This window comes from Loxodonta africana, chromosome 19 (genome assembly GCF_030014295.1).
Source record: "Loxodonta africana isolate mLoxAfr1 chromosome 19, mLoxAfr1.hap2, whole genome shotgun sequence".
NCBI classification, from domain to species: Eukaryota; Metazoa; Chordata; class Mammalia; order Proboscidea; family Elephantidae; genus Loxodonta; species Loxodonta africana.
Genome location: NC_087360.1, coordinates 72,312,591 through 72,326,639, shown reverse-complemented (window position 1 = coordinate 72,326,639; position 14,049 = coordinate 72,312,591). Strand labels below are relative to the sequence as shown.

At 50.7% G+C, this 14,049-nt stretch overlaps 1 protein-coding gene across 2 annotated transcripts in view; it reads right to left on the bottom strand.

Moving 5' to 3' along the window:
* Positions 1 to 314: 314 nt before the first annotated feature.
* PRAG1 (PEAK1 related, kinase-activating pseudokinase 1) overlaps positions 315 to 14,049 on the bottom strand; it is a 57,049-nt gene continuing 43,314 nt past the window's right edge. For both annotated transcript variants that reach the window (XM_003412419.4, XM_023551145.2), the window contains 2 exons: positions 9,035 to 9,792; positions 315 to 1,674 (listed from right to left, as the gene is read on the bottom strand). In XM_003412419.4, coding sequence (XP_003412467.2) covers positions 469 to 1,674; positions 9,035 to 9,792 — 1,964 coding nt within the window. In that variant the 3' untranslated portion in view covers positions 315 to 468. The remainder of the gene's footprint in view (positions 1,675 to 9,034; positions 9,793 to 14,049) is intronic.

Genomic DNA, 14,049 nt, shown 5'->3' with positions numbered 1-14,049 from the left:
CACGTTACCCCCCCCCAAAGAAATTAATGCACTCGAGGATAAAAGATCTTCGCTCGTGACCCAATCAAAAGTGCTTTTTTTTTATAATGGTTTTTGTTGCAAAACAAACCAACGAACAATTTGACAAGCGAGTGAAGAGATCCCACAACGGGTTGCGTGAGGTCAGATTCCAGGCTTCATTTTGTTGGCAGAACTGTCCTCAGGACTTGCTCTGAGCTAGAAGTCTACATAATTATGGGAGGAAGCTGGCGATGGCTCGGTGAGAAGGGGAGGCGGGGTGGACAATAACACCTTAAAAAAAAAAAAAATAGCCGCTCATATTTATATATATATATTATATCCACGTATGACTGTCATTTGTACCATTTCCCAGGGAGACACTGAGGCTTCCATGGCAAGGAAAGGGCGAGGGGCTCAGGGCGGGGGCAGGCATGGAAGGGGCAGCTAAAGTGCAGGCTGGGGCTGGGCTCACAGGAGCTGCAGGAGCTTCAGCGTCTGCAGGAGGGCTCTGGGCTCTGCCGAGGCCAGGTACTGACAGCAGAGCCAGTCTTCCAGCTCCACCCCGCGCCTGCGGTCCACTGCCTTCTCCGCAAACTTCATCATCATCAGAGCCCGCTTCATGTCGATCCAGTTCTGCAGGATGCCGCACAGCGCCTCCTCGGGGGAGCCCGGCTGCTCCACCAGCTCCCGCCGCGGCCCCCACAGCAAGCACTGCAGCACCCGCGTGGCCTCGCTGATGCGGATGCGCTTGATGGGGTTGGCCTCCAGCAGCAGGTGCGCGAGCTGCTGCAGGCCGGGCGAGTAGAGGGACAGGGCTGGCAGCGGGGGCAGGTCTTCCTGCCGGTAGTCCTGTTCCCGCAGCTGCGCCCGCACCTCAAACGGGTTGGGCTGGTGGAGCAGCTCGTAGATGAGGATGCCCGCCTGGAACTCGTCGAACTTGCGGTACTGGGAGGCAGACACGATCTCGGGCGCCAGCCGCGCTTGGCTCTTCTTCTGCTGCAGGTTGCCGGTGCCGCCTGGCTTCTGCTTGGCCTTCAGGAAGTTGCTGATGATGAGCCGGGGCAAGTGCTTGCCACCTGGCACTCCCCGACAGGTGGCGGCAGCTGGGAGGCTGGGGGTGACACTGGTTGAGAGGGTGGTAGAGGAGCAAGTGGAAGGAGTTGCAGCGGGGGCAGCGGCTGTGGAGGTGGGAGGGGCACTGGAGGTGGCAGGAGGGGAAGATGGGGCGGGGGTGGCAGCGGGCTTCCCAGGGGTGGCTGGCTGGGAGGCCTGGGGCGTGCAATGCACCAGCAGAAGGTTCTCCAGGCACAGGTCCCGGTGGATGACCCCATGCTCCTTCAAATGTTCCAGCCCATTGCAGAGCTGCAGGAGCAGGAAGCACACCCGTCGTTCATAAGCCTCGGGCTCGGCCCGATGGCTAGTGGCTGAGTCCCGCACGAAGTCGGCGGCGGTCTGGTGCGGCACCTCTCGGGTGATGACCACCACGCAGTCCTGCTCCTGGGCAGGAGGGTGTGGGGGCAGGGCAGGCGGCGGGTCCTTGGGCGCGTCGGGAGACGTGAGCATGCTGGAGGGCACGGAGGCGACAAAGTGGCCGCAGTCCTGCTGGATGTTGAAGTGCACGGGCACTGAGGGGCTGCAGTATGAGGCCGCTTTGGGCTCAGGAGTCTTGCAGATCTGTAAGGAAAAGGAGGAGGGAGGTGAAAAGTGGGATCCATGAGTGTGCTTAACAGATGGTGTTGGGCCAATCGGGTGTCCAATTTAATCCCTTACCTCACACCATACACAAAAAATGAACTCAAAACGGACCATGTAGACTAAAATATAAGAGCTAAAGCAATGCAAATCATAGAAGAAAACACAGGAGACAATCTTCGAGACAAAGATTTCCTAGATATGCACCAAAAGCACCATCCATAAAAGAAAGAATTGAGAAATTTGACCTCATCAAAATTCAAGACTTTTCACGCTTTGAAAACATCACTAAGAAAATGAAAAGACAAGTAACCCACCGGGAGAGAATGTTTGCAAAACACGTATCTGATTTAAAAAAAAAAAAACAAACTTGTATCTTTATAAAGAACTGTTAAACTCAGTAATAAGATAAACAACCCAATTTAAAAATGGGCAACAGGTATGAAGAAACTCATGAAAAGACATTCACCATCATCAGGAAAATGCAAATTAGAACCACAATGAGACTTTCACACCCACAAACATGGCTATAATGAAAAAAAGACAGACAATAATAGGTGTTGATGAAGGTGTGGAGAAATGGGAAACCCTGCTGGTGCAAATGTAAAACAGGATGGCCGCTTTGGGACAGTTTGTCAGTTTCTTAAAAAGCTGATCATGGAGAGTATTACACTGAATATATGACCCAGCAAGAACAGGGTCCCTACAGATCAACAGGCAGTGTGGCTGCCTGCTATTGTAGGAAGACATCCACGGCCCCCAGTACAGGCTGGACAAATTCTCATGAAGCCAGAGAGTTTACTCAGGCAGTCAACCTTATTCCCCATCCCTCTCATTTGGACGGGCAGCTACCTTACAGCAGATGTGTCTGGCCTCTGGGATGGTCTCTTGGGGAATCTGAGGGAAAGCTGCAGGCCCAGTGTCTCTAGTTTCTAGATCCAGGTTAAATATACAATAAAACCTGCAAAAGCCGGAACCTGTGTAAGGCGGAAACCTGTCAGAGAGGGAAAACTCATATTTTCCGTTAAAGTGAGCGATAGAAAAGTGGTAAGATGGCACCCTGTCAAAGGCGGAAAACTTGCGAGACCTGGAAGAACAAGGCGGTCCCGTCAAGCTTCTGCTCTCACAGGTTTCACTGAGCAATGCTCACGAGGCTAGGATGACCAGCAGGGCTGTTTTTAGCGGCTTGCTACTTGGAAGTCACACAGTTTTCCTCCAAGGGTGAGTCACAGCAGCTGAAAGGCACCAGAGAGTTCTCCAGGGAATAGGAAACTCAAAGGGAGGGATAAGGGACACAGAGGATCTCAAGCTCCCCTGTGGCGGTGGTGCCTGGGGAATCCACACAACTGCCTCCTTCTTCCTCTTCAGTCTCTTTTTCTTGTACTAACGACAGCGCCAGCCACCTGAGGATTTCTACCAACGCTAATCCTCATCCAGGTGCCACTCAGCTGGAGAGTCCTGAGCCAGCCATAATGGCTTTCTGTCACACCTCCATTTCCCTGTAATTATGCCGTGAAGGGGACCGAGGATGGCCGGTGGTGGTGGTCTCCCCTCAGAGGAATACATGCAACTTCCCCCATGCTTTACAGAAGCGTAAGGATCAGTGTGGTAATCCCTCAAACAAAGGCATCCCACATTTATCTAGAAAATACCACCTTTCGACCAATCCAAAGATAAGCCTTCCTCTGGGCTGCTGCGTTGCCACACTCCAATGAGTGTGTATGAAGTGCCACGATGCTCTCGGGCGATGTTTTCAGAAGTTCTATTGCAAACACCTTTTCACAGAGATTTATTTATACTGCAGCTCTACAAAGCTTCCCAGCATGACACCTGGCTTAAAAGAGTTCAGCCTGAGGAAATTTTTATAAAGCCAACTGAAAGAAAAACAAATTAATTTAGGAATCTCCCTAGCAGGGAAGTAGAACTACATAAAAGGGGAGTGCACTGTGTTCTAGACACTACTTCCTATTACACTAATAAAAATGATTGGGGAATACGTGTCTGAAGGGCATTATTTCAGGCTCTTTTTTTATTGCAGCCCACTCAACTGTATTCCGTTTTTAAATGGTGGCCTTCTGAAACACTTCTGAACTAAAGGAAATTTGGGGGTTCTCAAAAAAAAAAAAAAGCTTCACACAGAAATACCCAGAGGGAATGGTCACCCGCTGTGGTTGAACCTGTCCACTGCGTGTGGGGGGGGGGATAAGCACCCCGATTATCTAGGTTACCCCTCCAGTGAAGGCTTCACACCTCACGGGCACCTTCTGAACTCCGGGGTGCCCACGGCACTGTGCCACCTACGCATTATTCCTGCAGTGCCTGTCACCTTGCATCTTCCAATAACCCCACCAGAGATGCTATTACACAGGGAGGAAACTGAGGCTTTTAGGGGTTAAATTCTTCGCTCAAGACTGTTGTTTAGTTGCTGCGGAGTGGATTCCGACTCAGGGTCACCCCATGTGAGCAGAGCAGAACCGCTTGGTAGGGTTTTGAAGGCTGCCACCTTTCAGCAGCAGATCGCCAGGCCTGTCTTCCGAGGCACCTCTGGGTGGGTTTGAACCGCCCACCTTTCGGCTAAGGTTGGATAGTGTAGTTGAGCGCTTAACCATTTGGGCCACCCAGGGACTCCTTTGCTCAAGATTACACACTGGTATGTGTTCTAGGGGTCTAAAGAAGAGCTCTGGAGTACAAACAACCTTGGTTTAAATATCAACTCTGCCGCTAGCCTTGTAACTTCAGGCAAGTTCTTATCTCAAAGTCTGTTTTCTCACCTGTAGGGCAGGGGCAGTGAGGGCTCCTTCCTCATGGGCCATGGGAGGCCTGCACGGGAAAATGCAGGTACGGGCTTCTGGCACAGTGCCTGGGCACCTTGAGCCCTCTGTGTCAAAGGCTGCTATGGGTATTGTCTTGCGGTTTTTGCTGGAGCCTTCCGTATCGCACGGCTGGCTTGCAGGTATTGTACATGCCAGGACAGCGCAGCTGCCGAGGGGCCTGGGAAGTGTTCCCTGGGACCCCTTTTCTCAAGAGTATCAAAAGCCTAGCAAACACTCCCAACCCAAAGCTCCAGTCGAGCCGTTGATATTTTGCACAGAGATGTAAATGAAGGAGCCGAGTAAATGAGAACTGGGCTGGATGTGTTTCAAAATCAGTGAGCTGGGTCCTCTGGCAAGACCCGCAGCTTCCTCACCGCTGCCTCTCCGGAGAGCGGTTGTGCGGAGCGCATGTTAACGAGTCGCTGAGCTCCGGGCAGGGCGCGCCGCCGGGGTCTGGGTGGAGAGGCTGGGGGTCGGGAGAGGGGCTGGGGTGGGGGCGGGACTGGGGTGCGAGGAGGAGTCTGGGCGGGGGAAGGGGGGAGAGGTAGTGAGTGGGGCGGGGGGAAGGCTGCAGGTGGAGGTCAAGGCAGGGGTGGGGTGGAGGGGCTGGGTGGGGGAGGAGTGTGGGCGGCGTGGGGAGGGGTGGGAAAGGGGAAATGCTGGGGGTGGGGAGGGTCAAGGCAGGAGTCGGGGTGGAGGAGCTGGGGGTGAGGTGGGGCGGGGTGGGGCTGGGGGCGGGGCTTCTCCCGCTCCCCCTGCTGACCACGTTCAGTCCCATCGCGCCTCCCACCCCCTCCAAGTTCCATTTCATTTTCAGGGTGCCTGCCTCAGATTTGGGCTTAAGACTTTCACCCCGACCTTTGGTTTAGCTCCAATCTCTCAAAATTTTTTTGCCTCAGTCACATCTCATTTTAAACTTTGGAGCCTCATTCACGGTTGAAAATTTGGGCAAAGTCACGTCTGTTTCCAAAAAGAAAAGGAAAAGGCCCAGCCGGTCTAACACAGGTCCCTGATTTTTTTTTTTGTTTAGGAAACTAAACAGCTTTGAGAACGCGCACACAGCTAATGAATTTTCTCCGTCCCTCACAGAGTATGGAGTGTGGCGACAAGAGCCGTCTCTGTCCCCTCACTGCAGCGTGTGGCTGCACCCATGAACGGAGGCTCCAGCAGGAGGGCCCAGCAGGTGCGCGCCTGCTTTTGCTAACTGGGATTCCGTACCAAGGCTACATCCTGATTTCAGGGTCAGCGCCCTGCTTAGCATGATGGATGACAGGAGCTCGGGCACCAGCGGCACAGACCTGTGGGAAGGGACACCGCGGCCCTCCCCCTCCGCGCGGACCCTCAGATCACTGTATTCCGTCTAGACTGGGGCACCCATGAAGTGCAACAACTGCAAGCTGGAAGGATGCTCCATAAACAACCCCCTGCCTTCCCACCACCAGGCCGGGCACGTCTGCAAACTGATGTTGTTATCCTTGGTCATCTGGATGTACAATGACCGTAGTCTGGATATTTGAAGGTCTTCTCCCAATTTCTTTTTCACATTATACAGAGGTGGTTCTCGAGCTACAAAGTACCCAGACACATCGCAGAGGAATCACTGGGATTCTCAGAGAACAACGCCTAGCTTCTGGTTACCTTCTGGCTAGATTTCTAATGAAATGAGGAGTAACGTTTGTTTTTATCACCCTTTGCGGGGGAGGGGGGAAGCTACATGTTCTTTTTTTTTTTTTTGCGGGGGAGGGGGGAAGCTACATGTTCTGCTTTGCTCTTTGGAGAACAGAATTAATTATGCATTATTATATGAGGCTCTAGAATCCAAGCTGCACTTCACAGCTTACTCATGGATATTAAAAAAAAAAAAAAAAAAATGCTTTGCTGACGTTCTGACTCGGTGTAAATCTGGGTGAACTTGTACCAGGTGACCCCTTGGTTCTTATAGCAGAAGAAAATCACTCTGAATCCCGTAGAAAAGAGGGACTAAACCCCTTTTACTAGGCTTTTTGCTCAAAATGGAGAGGTCAGCTGTCTCTTGATTCCAAATGAGTTCCTCAGGTTTAGCCCCAAGAGACCAGGTGAAGAAGACTGATCATTTTGAACATGGGAAGGGGTCAAGGTGGAAGCAGAGAGACAACGCATGGGTCCCTCACGTCCACCGTCCACTGAGGCTAGCAAAAGCCAAGAGCTTCCTAAATGCACCTCCATTTCCTTGGCGCTTCAAGGAGCTCAAATGTTTGTCCCTTTGATTAGCTGAGAGCAGAAGCTGGGCTCTGGGCCTACAGTGATAACCACAGGCTAATCGTTGTCCCCTCACTGGGGGATGCGGACAGTCACTTTTTCCTCTACTGGATACAGCACCATCTTGATAGGGAGGGAAATGCTGGGATGTATTTTTTTCTTTTAATTTTGGTTGGGAAATGGCAGGGAAGGATAGCATAGCAAGGAAGTAGCCGCTGGGTTAGATAATAAAGAGGCAATGAAGCTCAAGGAATGATACCACAGAATCTTACTCAGGACTTTTGTATTCTCTTCTATCTAGTGCCTGTTGTTGTTAGGTGCTGTAGAATCAATTCTGACTCATAGTGACCCAAGGTGACAGAGCAGAACTGCCCGTGTGGCTTCCTAGGCTGTAATCTTTATGGAAACATATCCCCAGGTCTTTTCTTCCAAGGAGCCATTGGTGGGTTTGAATCGCCAGCCTTCCTGGCTGGAAGCTGAGTGCTTAACCATTGCACCACCAAAAACAAAAACCACTGCCATTGAGTTGAATCTAACTCATAGTGACCCTACAGGACAGAGAAGAACTGCCTGGAAGGGTTTCCAAGGAGCAGCTGGTGGATTTGAACTGCCGACCTTTTGGTTAGCAGCCGTAGCTCTTAACCACTGCGCCACCAGGGCCCCTTATCTAGTGCCTACCATCTTGATTATACTCCGCTAGTCTACTGGGGCCTTGGTTTCTGTATATGAAATTAGACTCCTCTAGCAGCGACCTCCCTTGTGTTTTCACAGGAAGCAGCAAGTAATTATACGTAGCACTTTGCACACATACATCAGGTTCCTAATCTATATTTTGTGCTGGTGTCACAAATTTCTTAAAAGAAAAATCTCACTGCAATTTTCCTTGGCTAATAATGATAAATCTTTAAAAGATATTTTTGCTGGTAAGCAAGAGGTTACTCCACCAAGACCACTTCACTTTAGTTCACTGTTTCCATTGTTCTAACTGGAAAAAAGAATGGCTTGGGACAGGTGGCAGCAGAAGAGATTTCAGACTCTCCCTTCTCACCCCCCCCCCACCACAAAAGCCTGCATTTATAGAAGGGCCTCAGACCCAACAGACATCCAGGGAACACCAAAAGAAGAAAATGAAAAAGAACAAGAAAGGGTTGGATTCTGGAGGCCACTGTCCTGCCAAATAGCAGCGCTATATGATAAACGAGACCATCTGTGAAGAATGGTCAGAACAACTGACTATATGGACCAAAAGGGCAACATTTGCCCAAAACCAAAGATGAGAAGGGAAGGAGGGACAGGGAAATGGGATTAATGGAAATGGGGAACCCAGGGAGGAAATGGGGAGAGTGCTGGGATTGCAAGCAGTGTCTCGAAACAATTTGTGTAAGAGTAACTAATTGGGAAATTAATTTGCTGTGTAAACTTTCACCTAAAGTACAATAAATTTTTTTTTTTTTTTAAAGGATTGGCCCAGATGGGTGTGGACTGCTCAACCAGCTCACTCAGAGCTATGCTCTCAGAAAACCACGAGGTGGGTGGTAAGAGCCCTGATGCAGGTCTGAGATTAAAGAGCTGTGTTGCCTTGAACTAGTGACTTAACTTCTCTGAGCTTCAGTTGCCTTAACTGATGGAACTGTGACACAGGGTTTGGAAACAGACAAACCAGAGTTCAAATCCACCTCGACCACCAACTACCTGTGGGCGAATTAGTTAGTTACTCTGAGCCTTAGACTCCCCATCCGTAAAACCTGCCTGCCCTGCAGAATGACTGTGAGGATTAGAGGTAACAGTTAATCCAGCCAGCCAAGAGCCTGCTTGTACAGTGAGCGCTCCATAAATGCTATTATCAGTTATTGTTCTAGGTGATGACTAAGGCTAACACTCCTTCTGCCTCTAACATCTGAAGGATAATTATCTTAATTGTCCCTTTCCCTCACTAGATTATATGCTCCAGAAGGAACCCAGATCTTGGCAAAGTACCTGGCATAGAGCAGGCACTCAGTAAAAACCTGTTGGAACAAATCAATGACCCCTGTTGCATGAAAAGGCAACCTGATTTCTTAATCCCACTAGATCACACACGGTCCATTCCTCAGAGCACAGAACGCAGCTAATATTCATACGCGAATCTCACAGCACCGTTTCCTGGGCTAGGCTGAGTGCTAAAATAAGCCTTAGTCGCCACCCTCGCTCATGATGCCTGGACAGGTGACATGACTTGCTCAAGCCACAGTTCTGGCAAAGCCGGGACCAGTTAGTGGCACAGCACCATGGAAGGAGGGGGTGATACCTACTTTCACAGCATAGGTGCTGCCAGGGTCCTCGGAGCAGGTGGCACAGTAGTAAATGGCATCCCCCGAGTCACAGCAGGGCTTGTTACAGGTCAGCTTGAAGAGCGACCAGTTGTTCTCGTTGAAGTGCAGCTCCTTCTTCTGGCCGCCCATGAAGAGGTCCTCACACTTGGCTACGAGGCGGAGCAGGGACTGGGCGAAGAGGCCTGCCATCTTGGCGTAGGTGCCCTCCTTGCTGCTGATGCTGCTCAGCAGACTGGGCAGCTGCCGCTGGGAGCTGGCGGTGGAGGCCTGGCTGGACACGCTCAGCTGGGAGGCCGAGGCCGAGGGGGCCCCTTTGCCCTGGAGGCTGGGGCTCCTGCGGCCGCTTTTGCTGCCGGCCAGCCCAGCTGCAGGGGCCCAGTGGCCGTTGCCTTTGAAAGTCTTCTCCAGGGGCTCAGAAGAGGAGAAGACGTGGTGGTGGCGGTTCCCGGTGCTCAAGGCGTAGCTGAAGGGGGATTCGTCATGGACGCAGACGCTGGTTTCCGAGTGGCTGAGGTTCAGCTTGGGGCTCGCGGCTCTTGGCTTGGAGGAGCCTTGGGTCCAGAAGAAGCCATCTGGGGAAGAGGCTGCCCGGCTCACGAGCTTCTTCTGGGGGAGCGGAGGTGGCTGCAGGGGACTGCTGGGAGACACATCCTCGGTGGAGCCCGACGGGAACGGAACGGGAGCGAAGAGCTTCTTCCCACTGTTGGTGGGCGACTGAGCTGGCTCATAGGGTGGCCCTGAAACAGAGAAACGGAAATAGTCCAGCAATCTGCTGCAGGACAACGCCACTGGCACTGTGGGCTCCCTCATTTTTTGTGTCAAAGCAATTTATTTGCTTGTACTTTTAACTTTGTCTACATCTTGAATAGACAACATACGCACAATGTACAATATCAAAAAGCAAAAAAAAAAAGACAATTCAGTCTTCTTCCTATCCCTGTTCCTCAGCACCTGTTTCTTTCCTCAGGAGACCTGTTAGCAGCTTCTCGTGCATCCTTCTGGGGATTTCTAAATAAATACAGTCAAATGAGCACACACACACACACATTTACACCAAGGAGGGCAAATGGTGCCCATTGTTTGTAACCTTGCTGTGTTTCCTTTGACCCTCTATCTTGGAGATATTTTCACATCAGGCATACAGATCTAATTGTTCTTAACAGCAGCATCATAATATATTATATGCAAGTACCATAGTTTATTTAACCAGTCCCCTCTAGATGGACACTTACGTTGTTGCCGATAACACACTTGAACATGACTGGGTTTTTGAAAAGTCAGGTTTATCTAGGGTATAATTTACATACAGTAAAATTTGCCCTTTTTAATATGACGTTCTATAAGCTTGACAAACACCTCACCGAGAATGGAGGAGAAAGGCAAACCCACAGCCACAAACATTTTAGAAGCTGGGGGACTATGACTTTACAAGTGAGGAAATAGATTTTAAGGGAAAGTGAGTCTCTCCAAGGCCCCCACCGTTCCCAGAGTGGCGTGTGTGGTCAGTGAAACTGACAGGGGAAGGTCTGATGGCCCCCAGGACCATGGGACTCTGCAGAGCATGGGGACATTCAGAAAACCTGCCCGGGAAACACGCGAGATGGTGAGATGGAGGGCTAGTTGAGACAGAGCCAAGACTGGCATTTAGCTTTTCTCTTTGTACCAATGCCTGAACTGGAGGGTTCACAACCAAACAAGGTTTCAGGTAAAAAAAAAAAAGATGCAGAAAAAAGTATGCATGTTGGAGAGAGAAATGGGCAAACTAAAATAATACTCATTTCCTTCATTCTAAGAAATGACTACAAGATATATCATTTTTTTTCTATCTTTATAATTTACTTTTATTTTAAACCTATGAACATTTTCCTACGTCTGGGATGTTAATTTTTTGTTTGTTTGCCTGTTTTTTGCTTTCCTTTTGTATCCGCTATTTTAAAATACTGCCCATTATTTTAGAGGGTAGGTGAAAAAGAGCAAGACCCTTGACAAGATGGACTGACACAGTGGCTCCAACAATGGGCTCAAGCATAGCAATGGTTGTGAGGATGGCGCAGGACTGGGCAGTGTTTTGTTCTGTTGTGTGTAGGGTCGCTACGAGTCGCCATGAGTCCATGGCACCTAACAACACTAATTTTAATAACAGCTTTTAGGGGGATAAAAGAAACATTAACTGCACTCAATGGTTGTAAAATGCATCCTACTTTCATGAAGGCTAAAATACGAAGGCGATATGGGTCTTAGATTCAAGGAAGTAGGTGACAGCGATCTGTATGCCTCACTGGGTTCGCAGGGCCACGCCACCCTTAGGGCAGGACAGGCACTGCCTCCAGTGTCTCTCCCCACTCTAGCAATGTGACTAGAATGAAAGAGAGACCGAGGCAACTGGTGGATGGCCCCAAAGGAAGCAGACTGTCTGGTAGTTTTGTCTCACCTCAGTCAGATGCACAGGAGTCTTCTAAGGCTGCTCCTGAATTCTCAGCCTTCTTTCTCTCACCCACACTGAGCCCTTCCTGTTTCTCAAGCCAAAGGAGGGCAGAATGGGCCCTTGAGGAGCAATAGCTGGTACCAAGCACCTCAGAACGAGACAGGCTCTCCTACTTTGGAGGCTCCTAGGGAGGAGGGTCTCTCTAGGAAGGAAGGTGAATGACCATGTCTGCAGAGCTCACCTTGACCAGGGCAGGATGGGTGCTGACACCCACGACCAGCCTCACTGACCAGGGCACGGTGGGTGCTGACACCCACGGCCACCCTTACTGACCAGGGCAGGATGGGTGCTGACACCCATGGCCCAGCCTCACTAGCCCACATAGTCAGTGGATGGCAGCAGGGGCCTCCTGCTCAGTATGACTCCAAATGCGAAGCTCACAGGAGGGCAAAGTTAGCCTATGCAGCCTGTAGAAAACTGGGGCCAGAACCTACGTGTTCAGGAAGAGAAACCTTGAGCGGCAGAGCTAGGCTGCTGCCCCACGCTGGTGCCTTTGCTGGCTCCACCGTCTCACCAGACCAGAGGGGAGCACAATGCCTCTCACGCTCTCCTTGACCACTTCCACCTCTGCAGTCAACAGTTACTCTTGCTTCTCAGTGGTTTACCAAGAGCACAGCACGTGTCCCTGCCCACCTCACCCTGCGCTGTTAATGGCAGGTAGGCTCATGCCCTCAAGGCTGAATGAGTGATTTCCGTCCCTTCCAGGAGAGCCCAGGTCAACAATAAATCATGCAGTGGTGTCGAGGGCAGACCAGCCAGCTTTGTGGTGGTGGCGTTCGATTCCGACTCATGGTGACCCTACGTGTGCAGAGTACAACTGCCCCATAGGGTTTCCCAGGCAGTGGCCTTTCAGAAGCAGATCTCCAAGCCTGTCTTCAGAGGCACCTCGGGGTGGGTTCAAACTGCCAAACTTACACCTAGTAACTGAGTGCTTAACCATTGTGCCACCAAGGGACTCCCAGTCAGGTTTATGCTTCCAAGTATTTCCCCCTCACAGTCAAAATGAGGAGAGTGCAAGAAACAGTCGGCCAGAGGAGGGGGTCTTCTGACCAGCTGAGCTCAGCTGACTCTGAAACCCGGGGTCCTCCCACCACACACTCCCTGGTACAATCTCTCTGCCTTCCAAAAGCTAAGGGCCGGCCACGGGGGACCGACGAAGGCTCAGGCGGATGCTTCACTTCCCTTCTTCTAGCAGGAGAGACTGAGAGGAGGAAGAGGACCACTTACTAGCTCTTAGGCTAAAAGAAAGAAAGAAAAAAAAAAAGGAGCCCTTGGGTGACACAAATCGTTCAGCACTGGACTACTAACTGATAGGTTGGTGGTTCAAACCCACCCAGAGATGCCTGGGAAGTAAAGCCTGGTGATCTGCTTCTGCAAGGTCAGAGCCCTGAAAACCCTACAGGGCAGTTCTACTCTGCCCACATGGGGTCGCAGTGAGTTGGAATCGAGTCAACGGCAACTAACAGCAACAGGCTAGAAATTCGAGGGTGGGACCAGCTATCCATGAGGCTCTCTAAGGACACTAAGCCTCAAGGACCAAGCACTCAGAGAAGCAAGAGCGCAGGTGAGTGGAAACATCCGCTTCCTGGCCTCTCTGCAGTCTGGGTAGACAGACCCACCACCACTGAGGCGTCGGGTTCTCAATTTATCATCAACACGCAGAGGGGAGGGCTGGGGAGAGTGGAGTGTGATCAGAACCCTGAATCAGTCCTTTAATTAGCTCCTCCCTCTGCCAGGACCATGTACCTGGGGCCAGGCCTCCCTTCCTCCCCTCCCCAGTCCACCTGGCCAGCTTCTTCGGTAGTCTCTTCTTCAAGTCTTGCGCTTATTTCCCCATCTTCCCTGGTTTTATCTTCCCTGTCTTTAACACAGGCCTCTCCTTAATGGCTCCAATACACCCCTTCCTGTTCCTACTATGATTTGCAGCCTTACAGTGGAATGAATCCTGGCCTGCCATTAACTAGCTGTCCACCGTGCCAGGCTGAGTTTCCTCATTTACAAAATGACTAGATGGCATCACCGTGAAGGCCCCTTCCAGCACAGTCTATAATTTCAGCCACTCTCACCATTTTCATCCTCTTCTAATATGCATTTTGTCTCAATGCTCTCCTGAAATAAAATACCTCTAGGCAGATGGTAATCTTGCTGCACAAGTTCCTCTGTCTTAGTTCCCAGACCTGCCCCTGGTTCAGTTTCCAATCTGTAAAGGTAGCAGGAAGCTGATTTTAAAATAAGCTTCAGCACTTCTTATTCCCTAGATGGCCAAAGAGAACTCAGAGTGGCTGCATTAGGCTGTAGGGCAGGGCCCAGTGCAAAAAATAACTGGTGTGCAGACAGCTGGTAGAAGGAGAGTTTCTTCCTTAACCTACGTGGTTTTCTCCTGCTTTCCTGTAAAAACTGTTAGTGACTTTGATCAGGTCTATACATCCTTGTCACATGGGGTCACTATGAGTCAAAATCAACTGGATGACACCTAGCAACAATGAAAACATACACTCCTAGGTGGTAC